The 19156-nt window shown below is 38.2% G+C and overlaps 1 protein-coding gene across 1 annotated transcript; it reads left to right on the top strand.

The window, feature by feature from the left end:
* The first annotated feature begins 3979 nt into the window (after window positions 1-3979).
* On the top strand, window positions 3980-6393 carry LOC107003845. Its single transcript, XM_015202111.1, has 4 exons — window positions 3980-4747; window positions 4863-5040; window positions 5139-5536; window positions 6349-6393. The coding sequence occupies exons 1-4, from the start codon at window positions 3980-3982 to the stop codon at window positions 6391-6393; spliced, it is 1389 nt and encodes a 462-aa protein (XP_015057597.1).
* Window positions 6394-19156: the final 12763 nt, after the last annotated feature.

Genomic DNA, 19156 nt, shown 5'->3' with positions numbered 1-19156 from the left:
TCCATGGCCAAATTACAAAAAAAAATCCATATCATAGAATCCAAGCTCCCCGTCCAAATACCAGAAATTATCAACAGGTGCCTCCTCCTCAACAAGGCAATTATGACCCTCCCCGACCCAGATTTGAGAAGAGTCCTTCAAGGAACTTTATTGCACTCGCTGAAAGCCGGACCAAACTATATGAGAGACTGGCTGCAGCTGGATACATCCACCCTGTGGGGCCCAAACCTGTGGATGTCAATTCAAAATTCTACAAACCCGATCAGAGATGTGCTTATCATTCCAACACTGTTGGGCATGATACTGAAGATTGTATCAACCTCAAGCACAAAATTAGGGATCTGATTGATCAAGAGGTAGTCTCACTCCAAGCGACGACACCAAATGTCAACACAAACCCGTTGCCGAATCATGGAGGCAGCAATGTCAATATGATCAAAACATATGAAGACTGGTGCGGAACGAAGATGATTACTCCCATCGTTCATGATGATTTGAAAGGAGCTGTCGCTTCCTTAAGCGTCAAAGAAAAGAGAAAGTTTATCATTTTGACACCTGCAAAGGTTGTTGCCTTGGTGCCGTCAAACTCTCATCAAGCCTAAGTTTGTTATTGAAAATGCTGCTACTCAAGGCATGACCAAGTCTTGAAGGTGTTATACTCCTGACGAGCTTGCTCTCGGAGGATAAAAGAAGGATCAGGCCAAAAGGTCGATAAGCGAAGGAGAAGCGGACGAATTCTGGAGGAGAATGCAACCAAAATATTATTCCATCGTCAAGCATTTGGAGAAGAATCGAGCTCAGATCTCCGTATGGCACCTGCTGATGATCTCTCAATCGCACAGGCAAGCCTTAATGAAAGCTCTCGATGATACATATGTACCCGCGGGCACAAGCAGCGATAAAGTGGCTGCCATGATTCATCAGGTTTTTCGAGGGCACCAAATTAGCTTTTGTGACGATGAGTTGCCTGTTGAAGGGAGATCACATAACAAGGCACTGCACATCACTGTGATATGCCGTGAAAAGGTTGTCAACTGCGTCTTAGTAGATGACGGATCTGGTTTGAATATCTGCCCGTTGTCGACATTGAGGCAACTAAGGTTTGACCTTGGGAAACTGGAGCAAAACCAGGTCAACGTGAGAGCCTTTCATGGGGTTCAAATAGACACGTCGGGAGCAGTGAATTTGACCATTCAAATGGGCCCCGCAGAATTCAGCGCGCAATTTCAAGTATTGGATATCGATACCAGTTACAATCTGCTTTTGGGAAGGCCATTCATCCATATGGCTGGGGTCGTCCCCTCTACTATCCATCAGATTATGAAGCTCGTGTGGAAGAATGAAGAGTTGTTTATTCATGGCGAGGGGAGTCACCTTGGTAGAAAGGTGCCGATCATTGATGAGATATCGCGAGGTACAGACTTTTACACGGTGGAAATGGTGAATACCACTGGTGAGGACTTGTCCCCACAGACTCCAATGCATGTCGTGTACAAGATGATAGCCACTATGATGCTGCACAATGGTTTTAAGCCAGGATTCGGCTTGGGAAGAGATTCCCAAGGAATTATTGAGCCTTTTCCGGTCCTCGTTAAGGGATCCAAATATGGTTTGGGGTACATCCCCACAGATGATGACCTGAAGATGAAGAAGAAAAATGATCAAGCCCTGACTAAGCCGATCCCACATCTGTATCAATCCTTTCCAATCCGGGAGTATGCCGAGCTTGAAGACCTTAGGGAAGGAATCTGTGACCTCTTCGAGGAGATCAATATTGTTATCGAGGAAGAAGTTGAGCTAGATGGTATTCATGATGCTAAACCAGGGGAGGTGTTGCGGAACTGAACCTCCACGCCGATCCTGATAAATCGAACTCTTCGGTAGGAAGGCGTCATTTCATGCATTAAAATCGGTGGTTGTCCAGAGGAGGCCGAGACCCACCATTTTTACATTTTCTTAATCATTCAAACTTTTGAATTTTCGTTGTGATGTGTAAAAAGGCAATATGGCCCCATGCCATAGCCAAATTTTGCATTCTTTTTAAATGAAAGCCTCTTTATTTTTAACTTTATTTATTTAATCATCTGTTATACCTTGCACTTTTAATTTTATCTGTTTATGATTACAGTAATTTAAGTTACAGACCTGCCAATATCATGTCATGTCACGAGCTAATTGAACAAAATGAGGCAAGTGACGACAAGATTGACGATTATGAAGAAGAAAGTGGGGAACCAGATTATGTCCTCGAGGAATTTCGGCAGTTCGAGAATCAGCATAAACCAAATCTAGAGGAAACGGAAACGTTGAATTTGGGAGATCCGGAATGTGTTAAAGAGGTTAAGAGTTCATTTGCTTGCTGAATATAGGTTTGTGTTCGTTTGGGAAGTCGATGACATGCAAGGGTTGAGTACCGATGTCGTATCCCATAAGTTGCCGATTTACCCGGGGTTCGATCCGGTAAAGAAAGAAACTCGGAAATTCAAGCCTGAACTGAGTTTGAAGATTAAGGAAGAGATCACCAAGCAAATAGAGTCCCGATTGGTGGAAGTGACACAATATCCAACTTGGCTGGCCAATGTTGTTCCGGTCGCCAAGAAAGACGGGAAAATCAGGATTTGTGTTCACTATAGAGATCTCAACAAAGCTAGCCCGAAGGATAATGTTCCGTTGCTGAATATTCATATTTTGATTGACAACTGTGCCAAGCATGAGATGCAGTCTTTTGTGGACTGTCACGCAGGCTATCACCAAATTGTTATGGATGAGGAAGACGCGGAAAAGACAACATTCATTACACCTTGGGGTGTATATCACTATAGGGTGATGTCGTTCAGCCTCAAGAATGCAGGTGCCATCTACATGAGAGCTATGACGACCATTTTTCATGACATGATTCATAAGGAGATTGAAGTGTATGTGGATGACATCATAATCAAGTCCCGCGAGAGTTTGGACCACTTGACACATCTAAAGAAATTCTTTGATCATTTGCGTCGTTACAACTTGAATTTGAATCCCGCCAAATGCGCTTTTGGAGTTCCATCCGGAAAATTGTTGGGATTTATAGTCAGCAGAAGGGGTATTGAGCTCGACCCTTCTAAGATTAAAGCAATTCAAGAGTTACCTCCGCCGAAGACAAGAAAAGAGGCGATGAATTTCTTAGGGAGGTTAAATTACATCAGTCGATTCATAGCTCAATCAACTGTGGTGTGTGAGCCTATTTTCAAGCTGTTAAAGAAAGACGCCCCGACAAAGTAGACTGAAGAGCGTCAGACTGCTTTTGATGCTATCAAGAACTATTTGTCCAATCCACCGGTATTGGTTTCTCGGCAAGAAGGGAGTCCTTTATTGCTGTACTTTTCTGTCTCCGATAGTGCATTCGGATGCGTACTTGGTCAACACGACGAGACAGGAAAGAAGGAAAGGTCTATCTATTATATAAGCAAGAAGTTTACTCCATACAAGTCTCGTTACACTTTGTTGGAGAGAACGTGTTGTGATTTGACGTGTCTTGCCTAAAAGTTGAGACATTATTTGTCTTCCTATACTACATTCCTCATTTCCAAAATGGATCCACTAAAGTATATCTTCCAAAAGGCAATGCCGACAGGAAAGTTAGCTAAGTGGCAAATGCTGTTGAGTGAATTTGATATTGTGTATGTGACTCAAAAAGCGATAAAGGTACAGGCTTTGGCTGATCATCTTGCTGAAAATCCCGTTGATGAAGAGTACGAACCACTTAAGACTTATTTTCACGATGAAGAAGTGTCATTTGTGGGTGAAGATATTTCTGAGGGATATCCAGGTTGGAGTTATTCTTTGACGGAGCGGAAAATCATCAAGGTAAAGTTATTGGAGCAGTCTTAGTGTCAGAATTTGTTCAGCACTATCCCGTGGCGGCTAAGCTCCGATTTAATTGCACAAACAATATGGCCGAATATGAAGCTTGTATTCTTGGTTTGAAAATGGCCATGACATGAATGTCCATCAGTTGTTAGTTATTGGAGACTCAGATCTTTTGATTCATCAAGTTCAAGGAGAATGGGCTGTGAAGAACCCTAATATTATACCTTACGTACAGTATGTACAGAAGTTGTGCAAAAGATTTCGGAAGATCGAGTTCAGATATACTCCCAGAATACATAATGAATTGGCCGATGCTCTTGCCACCATCGCTTCAACTATTAAACATCCGGATACAAATTATATTGATCCTTTGGATATAGAGTTGAAAGAACATGTAGTCCATTGTTCCCATGTTGAAGCAGAACCAGACGGTTTTCCTTGGTATTTTGATATAAAGAAGTATTTGGAGTCTGGAACTTATCCTGAAGATGCTACGGCTAACCAAAAGAAGTCGATACGCCGTATGGCCCTCACTTTCTTTTTAAGTAGAGAAGTCATTTATAGGAGGAATCAGAATTTGGTTCTTCTAAGATGCGTTGATGCCGTCGAAGCTGCGAGGCTGATTGAGCAGATACATGCCGGAGTTTGTGGCACGCATATGAGTGGTCTCACTCTGGCAAGAAAGATCCTGCGAGCCGGATATTTCTGGATGACTATGGAGAATGATTATTGCATGTTTGTGCAAAAATGCCATAAATGTCAAGTGCATGATGATCTGATACGAGTGCCACCTCACAAACTTAATGCTATGAGTTCACCTTGGCCATTTGTAGCTTGGGGAATGGATGTCATCGATCCGATAGAGCCAGCCGCTTTGAATGGACACAGATTCATTTTGGTTGCCATTGATTATTTCACCAAGTGGGTGGAAGTAGCTTCTTACAAGTCGGTAACCAAGAAAGTGGTGGCTGATTTTGTTCGCAACAATCTAATATGTAGATTTGGAGTGCCAGAATCCATCATTACTGATAATAGCAAATCTAAATAGTCACCTGATGAGAGATATTTGTCAACAATTTGAGGTCACTCATCGGAATTCAACTGCTTATCGTGCCCAAATGAATGGAGCTGTGGAGGCCGCCAATAAGAATATTAAAAAGATTTTGAGGAAAATGATTGACAAGCATCCAGGTTGGCATGAGATGTTACCATATGCTTTATTGGGATACCGCACGGCTTTTTGAACATCAATTGGAGCCACTCCATATTTACTAGTATATGGAACACAGTCATACCTGCTGAAGTCGAGATACCGTCTTTGAGAATCATCCAAGAAGCTGAGTTAAGTAACGCTGAATGGCTTAGGAAGCGGATTGATCAACTAACTTTGATTGATGAGAAGAGAATGGTTGACATCTGTCATGGTCAATTATATAGGAAGAGAATGGTTCGTGCCATTCACAAAAGAGTAAGAGCCAGAATTTTCAAAGAAGGTCAGTTGGTTCTTAAGCGTATTTTTCCTCATCAAGACGAGTACAAAAAAAAGTTTGCGCCAAACTGGAAAGGTGCTTACATGGTTCGTGAAGTATTATCTGGAGGTGCTTTACTCCTGTCGGAGATGGATGGCACTGTATTCCCTAAACTATCAACTCGATCGCTGTCAAGAGATACTATATGTGTAGCTTCGGTTTGCATTTCTATTATTTACTTGTAATCATTCTGTTTGCTTGTATTTGTTTTTCTTAAAATTTTACCCCTCTTGTAATGAACTACGTTCGACCTGAATTCTCAAGAATGAGATACGTAGGCAGTCTATGTCGGCCTTGGTCGGTTTTGTTGTAATTTTTCTTATTTTTTTAACCTTTAAGGGGGAACTACGTTTGACCTGATTCCTGCCTCAACGGGATACGTAGGCGCCACAAGGGTTCGGTCATATCTCCCGCAAAATTTCTATTCCTCTTCACAATAGAAACTAGGACAGAATTTTGAGAGGGACTCAAAAATTCTCGAGAAGAAGATTCTTCCTCAGAAATTCAAGGCTGAAGATGTTTCGAGATTTGCAACTGGGATAGAATTTTTAAGAATATCTCAAAAACTCCGTAATCTACACTGAAAAGATAAGCAAGACAGTTAATTGGGACAAAATTTTGAGGATGGCCTCAAAATTTCAGCATGGATCTATCTGCAAGTCCGGGGTGACTCTGAAAACTCCCCAGCGAATAACCGGATAGACCTCCAAGCATCAGACACAAAGAAGTTTGTTAAGACTGATATGACATGACTTGGCAGTGACCTTTTTAAGATACTATTTCTCGAAAGTTTACTTCTCTTAAATTCCTTTTTATGATTTACTTGTTTTGGCATAAAATACTTTGTCTTATCTATTAAGAGTTGGGAGATCAGGAAATCAACCGGAGATAGCAGGAAAAGGAGCAGACAACTAAAGAAATCGACACAAATCAGTTCATCTTTAAAACTAACAATTTTCTGTGGACGCAGGTTTATAGTTTTGTTCTGAAATCAGCAAATTCATACGATGGATGAATATGGAGAAGTCAAAGGAGGAGAAACTATCCCAAAATCAATAGTTTTCTTAGAAGCAGGAATCGTTTTATATCGCTTATGTCGGAACTTGGGAATACGAATTGTTTATTTCAGTCAATTTCCAACAATATGAGATTTATAAAGAACGTCCAGTTAGATTCGGAGGTGAATCAAGCAGAAATCTCAAGGAAAAGTTTACAATTTTCGTAAAGGACGTCATTTGCATCATAATGTCGAATATGATACTATGCATTACCCGGAGGGGTCTGTTATATTATTATAGATCAAAGACGATATACTATTTGGAAATTGTTTTACCGTTATCATCGTTGGAGGAGAATACATATTCATGCATTGCGGAATATCATGCATCGCGAATCAATATTCAATGCATCGCAGAAGATCATGCATCGCGATTCAATATCCATGCATAACGGGAGATCATGCATCGCAAGTCAAATATTCATGCATCACGGAAGTTCATGCATCGCGAGTCAAATATTCATGCATCGCGGAAGTTCATGCATCGCGAGAAGATTTCATACCTCACAGAAACTTATGCATCACGAGAAGATTTCATCCCTCGTCGAAATTAATGCATTACGAGAAGATTCCATGCCTCGTCGAAATTTATGCCTCCGAGAAGCTTTCATACCTCGCAGAAATTTATGCATCACGAGAAGATTTCATGTCTCGTCGAAATTTATGCATCGCGAGAAGATTTAATACCTCGCTGAAATTTATGCATCACGAGAAGATTTCATGCCTCGTTGAAATTATGCATAGCGAGAAGATATTCATGCCGCGCAGAACTTTACCCCGCAAGAAATCACGCATCACGGGAAGATATTCATGCCCCGCTATAAAGCATGCACTACCCAAAAAGGAGATAGTGCACCCCAACAGAATTATTTATCCATTGGCATCAACCGCATTCTGATTAAAGTAAACAATGTGAAGAGTGCATCGACATCAAGAGAAGTGTCAGCACTGCATCATCTCTCATTCATGTTGACATCAGCATGAAGAGTACATTGACATCAAAACTAATACCAGCATCCCATCAGCATTTATTTATTTTGACATCAAGTGAAGAGTGCATTGAAGATTACATTACAAACACCGGTAATAAGCTTTATTTGCTTTACGTCAGACCAATCGAGTTGACGTCGATATCGAGGAGAATGATGGAGTATCAACATTGTAAAAAGACACTATATCCTATCCTAATTGCATTTTTAAGCTGACGAGTTTTTATCTCAGTTTTTGTCGAGAGCATCCGAAGGGATGAATTCTCGAAAAACCACAGGTGCGGACGACGTCAAAAGGGACGCAGCGCAATGTGGAACTTTTCTTAGTAGAAAACTGGGACACAGTCCAAAGAGTAATGTCAAACTCTTAGGACAAGAGCAGAGGAGCGACTTCCACCACAATCGAACCGCACCCCTATCATAAGGCATGTGGATTATTCTTTATTTCGGTCAGTTTTGGTCTCGCATCCGGAAATTTTGATTTACCGGAAGCAAGTTTCCAACCTAAGTGACAGTGCACCACATTCATGGCTAAGAGATCGCGTGCCTCTTTTTCATACTCATTTAATTTGTCACTTTTCCAGAACCAAAGGTTATCTAGCATAATAGATTTACTTTTCAAATGATCGAGTTGAACTACAGACAGCCTGATTCCTATGGTCTAAGGATATGTAGGCAAACTCAACGTCGAAAACTCGGCTGTATTCCAACATTCGCTCTCGAATCTTATTCTCGAGCATTTCGGTACCTTCATAACTCGATATAGGGGTGGCTTGTGAATTCATTCAAAATCGTGCGTTAAATCAATCTTGTTGAACTGCAAGTGGCCTGAACTCTCATGCAGCCTGAGATATTAGAAAACTCTTTTCCAGAGTTCGGCCATGATTCTTAAGATTATACAAAATTCTTTTGCTAAAGATGAATATGTGTTCCGTCAAAATTGAGTTGGTCAATTTCATTTTCCTCGAATTTCTTGCATCAATCCAAGTAAAATAAGGGACAGTTGTTGACACCCAATTTTGACCTTCCCGGATACTAATTAATTAACAGGCTTCTTAATCCCAAACGTTTTGAAATAATTGGTTCCATTAAGGCTTAAAAGGCTTTTCAAGTTATTCCAAATAAATCTTATCGTTTTCATAATTCTTAGATACTACGTATGATTTACATAATAATGTATATGACTATTATATGTTATGTTTGTTCGAAATTCATCTTTAAAGATATTTTTTCCGCTTAAATATTTTTATTTTAGTTATATAATGGTTTACATTTTAAATCAATTGTTTTATGACTACATCGTTTATTTTATTTCGTTAAAATTAAAAATCTTGTTAATTAATTACGTTATTTGTCTTTAATTTTTAATCAATTTAGCCAATAATTTTGCTAGATTGACTTTTTTTTAGATAAACTTGGACTTTTTGTTTTTCAGCAGCCCATCCCAGACTCATTTGCAAATTTTCAGTAATTTCTAGCCCAATATCATTTCGATTCTCTCTAACCCATTACTCCAAATGAAACCGTCCCAATCTGCTGAGAAAATCAACCCAATTTTTATTTCCAAGGCCCATATGCCAAGCCCAGCCCTATTTCCTTATTTTCCAGGTTTGACGAATCCAAGCCCATTGCGCTTTGACCCAGTCTTCCCATATCCGGACCATCAACAAAGGGATATTATCAGCAGTGTCAACAGAGCAGAAACCGACAAAGAGGCGGTGTTACAGCGATGGGGGCGCGTGAGTGACACGATATGGCTAGTTCACGGAGGGTACACGGCGTTAGATGGAAATCGAGGTTGCTATGTATTTCCTTCTTTCTTCTACTAATGAATATGAATTCGTACAGAGTACAACGCAAGGTGTTGAAATCTCTACATTTGCTCGTACTAGCGCCAAGATCGAACGGCCCTCGTTTCTCACCCGTTGCCATTCTATTGAGGGATGGAAATTTTGTACTAATTACAGCTATCTCCCATGAGTTGGGGATGATTTTTGATTTTGAAATGGCTGAAATCTTTTGGCTTAAGACTTCTTTGCCCTCCCCCCCCAAAAAAAATCGAAATATTTCACAGAGGTTTTCTTTTGAGGAATATTCCAAGTTTGGAGGGGGATTTTTGAGAGTCGAAAGGAAAGTCGGGAAAAGAGAAGTGAAAGAGTTACAGTTTCCTGAGCAGTAGGAAAGATATTCAATAGAGTCTAGCTCTATATCTCTATCTAGTTACTCGAAATTAGATTCGTGTTCGAAGTCATGGAAGCTCGTTGACTCCTTGCTCGCCACTATCCAGTTAGCTGCCCAGAAGAAGGTGAACTTCCCCTTTAGATTTCAGTCCCTTCCAAATATTTGTCTTCGTCTGTTTCCTGGAACAACTCTATCTTTCGTTGATTTACTATGACCATGTCAAAAGTTTTGTTTTGTTTCGAATAAGATTGGTTTAGACGATTAATACACAAGATGTCTCACTTATTTAAACTACTCATTTTCTAATATCTATGAAGATGAGTCATACGGTTACTTGAAAATACGGTTCAAGTATGTCGATGTGGACTTGGTGTGTTTCAAAATGTTTGCTAGTTTCAAGATTATAACCTTTCTCGTTTATCCTTCAAAGCTTCGTTTCATTGCAATTGTTTAGTTCTCAAAGTTTTGTCACTCACTCGTCTTAGTCGTTCTTGAAGTATGAGATGTTTTCCTATCTGTTGTTATTGTCGCGAATTTTAGTATGGGATTAGTCAATTTGGAGTTTGAATGTTGTTGCTTAGATTGTCCATTAGATGATACGGTTTTTTTTCTTTTCTGTTACTGTTCATTTTATGTTTTGGCATTGATTTCTTTTTTCTTTCTTGTATACTATTACCCAACATGTAGGTAGTATGATGAACTTGTATTTTAGTCGTTTGAAGTGTATATGGTGTTCGGAATGATGTTCTCCAAGCAGATTTTTGAAGGCTTGGGGGGAGGGGAATTTTTATATCTTCTGACTCATCGTAGACTACAAATTAACAGTAGAATTTGTTTAATGAACCTTTCTTGCTGCTTATTTTCATTTTTGAAATGGCTTAATGCTCATTGGAAGCTTATATTATGGTTTGTATTTTCGTCGAATTTGCGGTTTGTTCTGCTCGTCTTACGTCTTGGTTGTTTCGTCATTATTTAGTCTTCCTTTGTAGGTATTCAGGATCATGTAATATTAAGTTTCTGAGTGTATAAAATATTACCACATTGTTGTTTCATTTTTAAAGCTTGCCTTAATTAATTTCTCCTCCCATATCATTATATACATGGATTCGTATTGAATATTAAAGTTATCTTATGTTGACAAAAAAGTTTTTGTTGATATAAGACCCAGTTCTGATTTCTACGCGCTTCTTCCTATTTTATATGTTAAATTTTTCTTGGGTTAGTTGAAAGGTTTGACTATACCCGCTGTTTTCATTATCAAGAAATTTGAGTTTGAATCCCGTGATCTGCTTTTTTTCTCTTTAATATGCTCCAATAGTTTATTGAGGGTCTGCACAGTCTAGCTCTAGGACAAGTGATTCTAAAAGTTTTTGTGTGTGTGTGTGTGTGTGCGCGCGCTTCGACAATATGCTAAAAAAATTTGAGATGACAAGAGTTGCATTGTATTTACAGTACCATCCTCTCGAGCTGTTAAGAATCATTTGCCTTTTTTGTGCCATAAATATACTCATTCTGTATGTGCTCATCTTCAACATATTAAAATGTGGGCTATCGTTATTGTGTCTAGTTTAAATTTTCTTTGCATCTTAACATATACTGATAGTTTATCTCTTTGTTGCTAAACCTCTTCGTAGCATCAAACTCTGTTTTGAAATAAAAAATATATATATAACAGTTATATCTTTTGGTCTTATTATATTTTAATTAAGTAGTAGCATGATTGTAAGCCCACAGTTGCAAATTGTATGTTTGAGTTATGCAAAGTCCACATTCCTAGTGGCTTATTTTTGTCTAAATGGTTAATTGTTCGTTATTATTGATCAACAAATATGTACGCTTTTCATCCTGTATAATTATTGCTCCCCTCCTTCGCTCATGTTTATTATTTGATGTCACTTTCACTTAACCTTAGTTTGTCATGTGAAGCTAGACTAAGTTCAAGTGGAGAAAACTCTAATAAAATATGCATTTCTTTGTCAGTTTTGTGTAACGTTGATGTAGTAAATTGATTTTATGTAATTCTACGTTATTTCACACTTAAATGCTTTAGTTATATCAAAACTTAAAGTATGTTCCATTTTTAATTTCCATTTTGCTTTATTCTTTTCCATGTATGGACTACCTTCTCCGAGTCTTTGAAGTCTCCCTCTCCCTTTGCATCCATTTATCGAGCAATGAAAGCTCATACATTCATTCTCGAGTCAAACCATTAAAATCAATGGACAGGTTCCAAGGTTTATAAGATCAAAGGGAAGTCAAAGAAGTGGGATTAGAAGACCCTCTATTTTTGTATTTTCATTTGTAATGGGCTTAAGCCTTCGTCGTCTCTCATTTTTCGTATTTATTTTGCATTATTATTTTCTTAGTGTAGGACAGGTACGAAAAAAATGGGTCAAAAACCCAAAAAGGTCAAATGGGCCAAAACCCAAAGAAAAATGGGTCCAAATACTGGTCCAGGCGGACAGATAAACCGGACTTGGACCCAACCCTCCCTCTCTCTCTCTCTCTCTCCCTTTACTTTTCTCGTTATTTATTTGCGTTTGATTGCCGCTAGTTTTAAGGTTAGAAATTCGCAAATCCTCGCAAGGTGCCACTATGTTTTAGCGGTTTAAATTAAATTGATCAATCTTTAAAAAACTTAAAAAGAATCAAGTAAATTTTGCAGATTAAATGGTATAGACTAATATCATAATAAATAGGTTTCCAATCCAAAAAAAAAGAACTTTTAGCCACATAGTTAGTTGTCGGAAAACCGCAATTAGGCGGATATTTTAGGTGCTTAACACCTTCCTAGAATATTAATAGGAATCCCCGAACCCATCTGAATGTTTTCAAATGAATTTCCTATTTAAGTTATTTGAAAACAATAGTTTTCTTAATTTTTTAAAAATTAAGTGGCGACTCCGAAAGTCAAAAACTCTTCAAAACAGAATAATTTTTGTTTTCCGATTAAAACAGTTGTATCCTAAGGAACGCTTGATGTCTCCGCTTCTTATAAGTAACCAAAATCCAACCATCAACTTCATTTTGTTTGTGGTTGCCTATCTCTAGTGGACCCTCAAGAGTTATCCTTGGAAAATCAACTTCAATAGGTGCTAAAATTCCGGATCGCAAGAAGGTGGTGTTTGTCATATATGATGACCTTGAGAACTTCTTTTGATTAGGTGCTACACTAGCATGATTTGCCTCCACTGTTTCATCTTGGTCAATGAAGATTTTCCTTTCACTTACCAACATCATGATCTTCTTTTTCAAAATAAAGCATTTACTATTCGGATGGCCAAAGACTCCATGGAACTTTCAATATCTTGGATCACCAACCTTGTTGATCTCTTCAGGCCTCTTTGACTCAGGAAGATCAATAACTTTCTTAGCCAGCAATTCCTCAAGAATTATAGGTACATCTAAATTTGGAAATGGGTAGACCTTTGCCTCTAATTCCTTCATCGTTGGACGTCCCTCTCCTCTCTTGGATATTGACTTGGGGCTTCCTCCTCTTTTAGTTTACTCTTGATGGTGACTTTTATAGAAGTTGCTTTCACCGCCATTGATTCCTTAGTCTGGATCTTTGAGGTCATACCTTTCTTGAACTCCTTATCTTCCTTTGTCAGATCAGCAAAAGGAGATGCCTTCCCATGACTTTAGATGCTCAATTCCATGTCATATGCTCATGTAGCAAGTTCCTCAAAAGTTCGCAGATTAATTCCTTGTAGTATGTATAAAAGTCCCCAATGCATACCCTGAATGCACATTTCCACAGCAAATATTTCAAAAAAATGATCTTTGCAGTCCAAACTCAATGATCTCCATCGATTGATGTAATCCACCACTGGCTCATCCTTTCTTTGCTTAGTGTCGGTCAACAACGATTGAGAAATTCCTTGTCGAGTTACTCCTAACTATCAATGGACTCATGTTCTAGGTCGATATATGAATCGAATGCATTCACTTTCAGTGAATGAACAAACTGTTTTACCAAAAGGTCACCATGTGTTCTAGTATTGCTACATGTTTGAACAAAGTGGGAGATATGTTGTCTTGGGTTCCCCTTGACATCAAATTATTGGTGCTTTGCTGGATGATATTTTGTTGGCATTGATAGACAATCAATCCGTCTAGTATATGGCTTGATGTAATACAAGTGACTATGTGGTATACTGCATATAGAGCCCTGATAGTGTTCGTTATCATGTCTTGCAACTGTTAGACAAATAGTACAACAACTGAAGCAGATTGTTTCTCCTTCTGAAATTTTTAATTTGCTAGAGATTCCTCAACGTCCTTGCTTCGTTGATCAAACAAGTGGGAATGTGACTTGACTCTTAGGTGTAAAGGCCTCTAACTTGTTAATAAGTTGAGCAATATAAAGATTTTTGTGATCAACTGATTTCTTCAAGGCCTCGATGGTTTGATCCATCATCGCAAACTTCTCGTCCATGTCAGTTGAGTCAACCATCAAAGCATTGACATTCATTGAAGTTGGAGAATCCATTGAATCTTCGAAATCACCAAAGTTGAAGCCAATTTGAGAAGATTCTCCGAAGAATACAGATGCAAGATTGCCCATAGGTGTTGTACTTACGACTATCATATGAGAGTTGTTACTTTTCATCGCCTCTTAAGAAGTGAAGTTATCAAAGCAATCAAGCCCACTGTTCTTGAACTTACATCGAGTAATCGGCCAACATGACTGAGACCAATAGATACGACATCAGTGGATTCCTTGTCAGAACGATCACAACTCTTTTAAAAGGCTATTACAGGAGTAACCTTCGTAGTTTTTGATTTGCAAGAGAAAGAGATGAAGAGTAGAATCGGTCCCACTGGGCCTGCCAAATTTGTCCGCAACAAATTTTTGTAAGCGCTAAAAATCGACTGCAACCAAAATAAATAAAATAAAAAAATGTGTTTTTGTTAATGAATCGTTGTAAGTACAATTCCGTTGTTATCTTGATTCTCTCTCCTAAGTTTCTCCGTGATTCAAGGGCCTTCAGTAGCGTATTTCCCGAATTGCTGGATGATGTAGACCTCCTTGAGATGTGTCGAACTCAGGGACATCGGAAAGTATTTCGTCTTTGTAAGTCGATCTCTGGGAAGAACTCCGTTGATCACTCCTCCGAAGAGCTATTGATGTTGATGTTTTAGGTTTATCCAATATTATGAATGCTTGTTGAAGATTTTTCTGGATCTTTTGAATGTCATGTCTATTCCCTATTTATAGTTGTAGGGAATGGACAAGGTTACTTGTTATTGGCCAAAAGATATCATTTTGACACTTGGGACATTTTGATTCGTTCTTGCATTTGACTGGGACTACAACCTCATTTGGACACGTAATGTCACGTTGTTGGTCTTGGATGCCTAGTCATAGTGACAGGTGGCATGGATTTGGGCTTTAAGGTGAAATGAACCTTTAATTTAAATTTAATAAGATGGACTTATTTATTTGTGAAACCTAAATTAATTATTTAGCCCAAATGAACATGGATTTAATTCAAATTTTGTATGAATTTGATCCAATACAGTTCATGTGTGTACAACTACTAAGTACTACATCTCAACTCACGAAGAGTACTCATATCTAGAGGTTACTTTTGGATACAACATCTTTACTCACAAAGAGTATTGAACCTCCAAACTATCATTGATACATTGGAAAGCTCCTAAGAATAGTAAGGTTTCTACTAGACACTATATCTCAACTCACGAAGAGTATCCACCCCAATATCCCCTTTTTTTATTCATTAAAGTTCTGTTAAGAAAACCTTTTAATAGACTCTCATTCATTACATTTTCATTATATTAATTCATTCATTCATTGTGTGTATATATCTGAGAAAATCTTTTAGATAACCACCATCATTCATAACATTGACTTCTAACATGAATACCACATTCATCAAAATCAACACACAATCATACTCCACATTCACATTATACTTTAACTAGACATACTATCTTTAAGATACACATTTATACTTCATTAGATATCTCTATACATATATTTCATAACATCACTTTACTTCACATTCAATGCCTTAAAGTCCATAAATAATAATTCACATATACATTCATATACATCAAGTAAACACCACCAACATAAGTGGACCATACCACACAAGATCAATTCAATAAGAGCTAGACAATTTAGGTAAACAAACCCTTCATCCAAACCTTGATCACCTTTTCTAAATTCTCCAACAATTCATCATAATTAGGCATAACTAGGAGTATATAACCACAATACAACATAGTATAAACACAATTCTAACAATATCCAATCACATTCATCAAACCCACTTCATAAAGCCAAAATTAGAGAATTAGGATGATCATGGATTCATGGATTTTTTTAATCGTAAATTAATCAATAATATTTAAAAGATCATAATTTCATCCATTAAAACATTTTAATGCAAGAACCCATACTTAGAACTCGAAATAGGAACTTTTAGGAGTTTGAAATCTTTTAAAAAGCGTGTGGATTGGCTGCTTGAATGAGAAAAGAATCAATGATGAATCACCATACCTTATTAGTAGAAATCCCAAAAAATTGATGAAGGAATCAATGGAACTCTTCAACCCTAGCTTCAACTTGACTTCAAGCTCCCTTGGAGTCTTGAGAGAACTTTATTTGTGAGAGGGGTTCTGATTTTTGAAAAGTAAAATATAAAATTAGGTCTATTTGTTTAGAATAACTTAAAATAAATTAAAACACCTAAAATAACCGTCAATGACTTAATTAGGACGTGGAATAAATTTACCAATTCACCCCTAGAATGGCCGAGACCCTGCAGAAAATTGCAGGTGCCAAACAATGGCTCTTATTGACAGCGCATCAATTGGACGAGGGACCGTCATGGTGGGCGTCATTTGGATCAGACTCCCCATTTTACGCGCTAATATCCCACAACTAAGTGTGGAGCCACACCCCCTTTTGACGAGGCATCGATTGATCTATTAGGCGTAGTTAGGGGGTCGCAGTTTGGGCTGTTTTTGGCAGCTTCATAGTAAACGTTTGGGTCCTTCTCAAGGACCCTTAGGGTGATCCATGGGGAGTTATACCCGGAAATTTCGACCCTAAACATGACACATGTGAATCTCTAGCTTTTCCTATTCAATTTTGAGGGTCGTCACAGTAATATTCGTCCTCGAATGACACCAAAACACCTTCGAGGACTAAACAACTAAACTAGCAGCTCACAACACACATCCTTATGGAAAATACATTCATATTCAATGTCCCAAACTTGCAAGGAACACCAACTTCACATAATTATGTACTCTAAGCAACATAAGCAATTCAAAACTATTTCCACAATTCATAGTGCACACATGCTTCATCATTTTCATTGCATTTTGAAGGAACTACCTTAACTAACTTTAGACATGTTCATCATTTCATTATAAATATCAACATGCAATAACTTTGAAATCACCCATTGGCATATAAACATAACAACTCATAAAGCAAATATCATTAGATGCACATTTACATGAGTAATATAGATAAACTACTAATATTCCTATGTAACTATGATATCATCAAGAGAATGCAAAACACTATATCATCAAAAGAACTCATAACATAAGGAGGACATGCAACTCATACTCATATGCAAGACTCCATAACATAACCAAACTACTAAGAATTTGGGTCTCAAGCTTGAGTAAGAATAGAAGGAAAAGATTAGGATATCAACCACCTACTACTCAACCCATTTTACCTCACTTGGGTAAAACCAATCTAAGAATAATTCAAGACAACCATAAGGAACTATGACTCACCAGGGCCTTTGAATTATCTCCTTTGTTAGTTTGGATCATATAAAAACAATTCTTCTTTTGAGCATTAGGATCCAGACCATCATAAGGAGCTTGGTTGGTATCCTTCCTTTTTTCCTTGAGGTTTAGGCAATATATCATCTTATGACCTTTATTTACAAATCCAAAACATCTATTTGTACCGGCAAAACACTTACCCAAATGTTGCTTTCCACATGTAGTACATCTAGACCTCTCAAAAGTAGGCCACGTCCATTCCCTCCTTGAGAATTTTGGTTGGAAACCCTATCCTTCCTAACCATGGGGAATCTTGATTAGAAAACCTATTCTTAGACTTAGGTTTACTTGGTTCATCCGACCTAGCCATCTTTTTTTCATCTCTATTCATCTTTCTAATCTTAGTCTCCTCAATTTGTTGGGCATACACCATGAGTCTAGAGATATACGTATCATGATAGAATTGTTGTAGGACAGTCTTCCTCAACAAAACTAGACACCCCCATCACAAACTTATTCATTCTAGCCTTAGAGTTGTCTAGCAAGGTTGGGGCATACTTAGAGAGTTGGGTGAACTTGAGAGAATAGTCCTTCACACTCATTCCCCCTTGACGGATGTTCATGAATTCCACTAACTTTTTCTCCCTCAACTCTAAGGGGAAAAACCTATCATGAAAGGTCGTCTTAAACACTCCTCAATCTATCGGCCTTCCCCTACAGATCTATCTTCCCTCCATTGCTCAAACCACACTTGTTCCACCTCTTTTTGTTGGTAAGCAGCTAATTCCGCATTTTCTCTAGAAATTACTCCCACGGCATCTACCACCTTGAATACCTCATATATAAAGCCTTTTGGATCCTCATCCACCTTAGTTCCATGAAAAGTAGGAGGATCCATCCTCATGAACTCTTGGATTCTAGAAGCAAGAGTACTTGCATTAGGGTTCACTTGAGGTCCAACTCTTTGGTTAGCTTGGGTTGTCATGGCTTGAGCTTGAGTAGTGACGACTTTGTCTCTAGTCGTCATGAGTTGGGTAGTTTGAAAAGAGTCCTTATCTCCACATTAGATATATCCCCTTCAACATTGGGAGCTTGAGTGCCTTGATGTGGAACCTCCTTACTTAAATTCCCTCGTTGAGCCATCCTCGCATTATCCCCTCTCGTATTCATGTTCCTAAAACTCAAAAGATAAGGATAATAATTTCATAGACATACTTTCTAAGTCACGACTTTATGAATATCAAGGAAGTGTAACTTCTATCGTCTTATAGCCTCTCCCTCATTGATATGTAGCAACTCGCAACGATGAACAACACTCTACTAGCCATGGCTTGTAAGACTTTGAACCTTAAGACTATCTCCATAACATGATGCTCTGATACCAAGTTTGTAATGAACCAATAGTACCGCCTAGGCGTCACACTGTGTACTTGACCTCTCGGAGGTCTTGTACAAGCCTCTTAGCTATCATTCATCGCATAGGTATGAAAAGTAGTGCGAAATTAAAACTTTTCACAAAATAGTCAATAAGAACTCTTTCATAAAACGTAAAAAACTAAGTCTCATCATCACAAGCAATCTTACACACATCTTATTATCACAGGGTCACAACCCTTACATAGAAAAGAAACTCATGGTCTACTACAAGTCTTTAATAAAAAGAAAACTAAACATAACATCCACGTCCTCAAATATATGAGGACGTACCAAGAGACTTGAGAGAACAATCTACTTTCAAAGATTCAACTCTAAGATACCTTCATTTCCTT

The sequence above is a fragment of the Solanum pennellii genome, chromosome 11 (genome assembly GCF_001406875.1).
Source record: "Solanum pennellii chromosome 11, SPENNV200".
Lineage (NCBI taxonomy): Eukaryota > Viridiplantae > Streptophyta > Magnoliopsida > Solanales > Solanaceae > Solanum > Solanum pennellii.
This window is presented reverse-complemented; position numbering and strand designations above follow the sequence as displayed.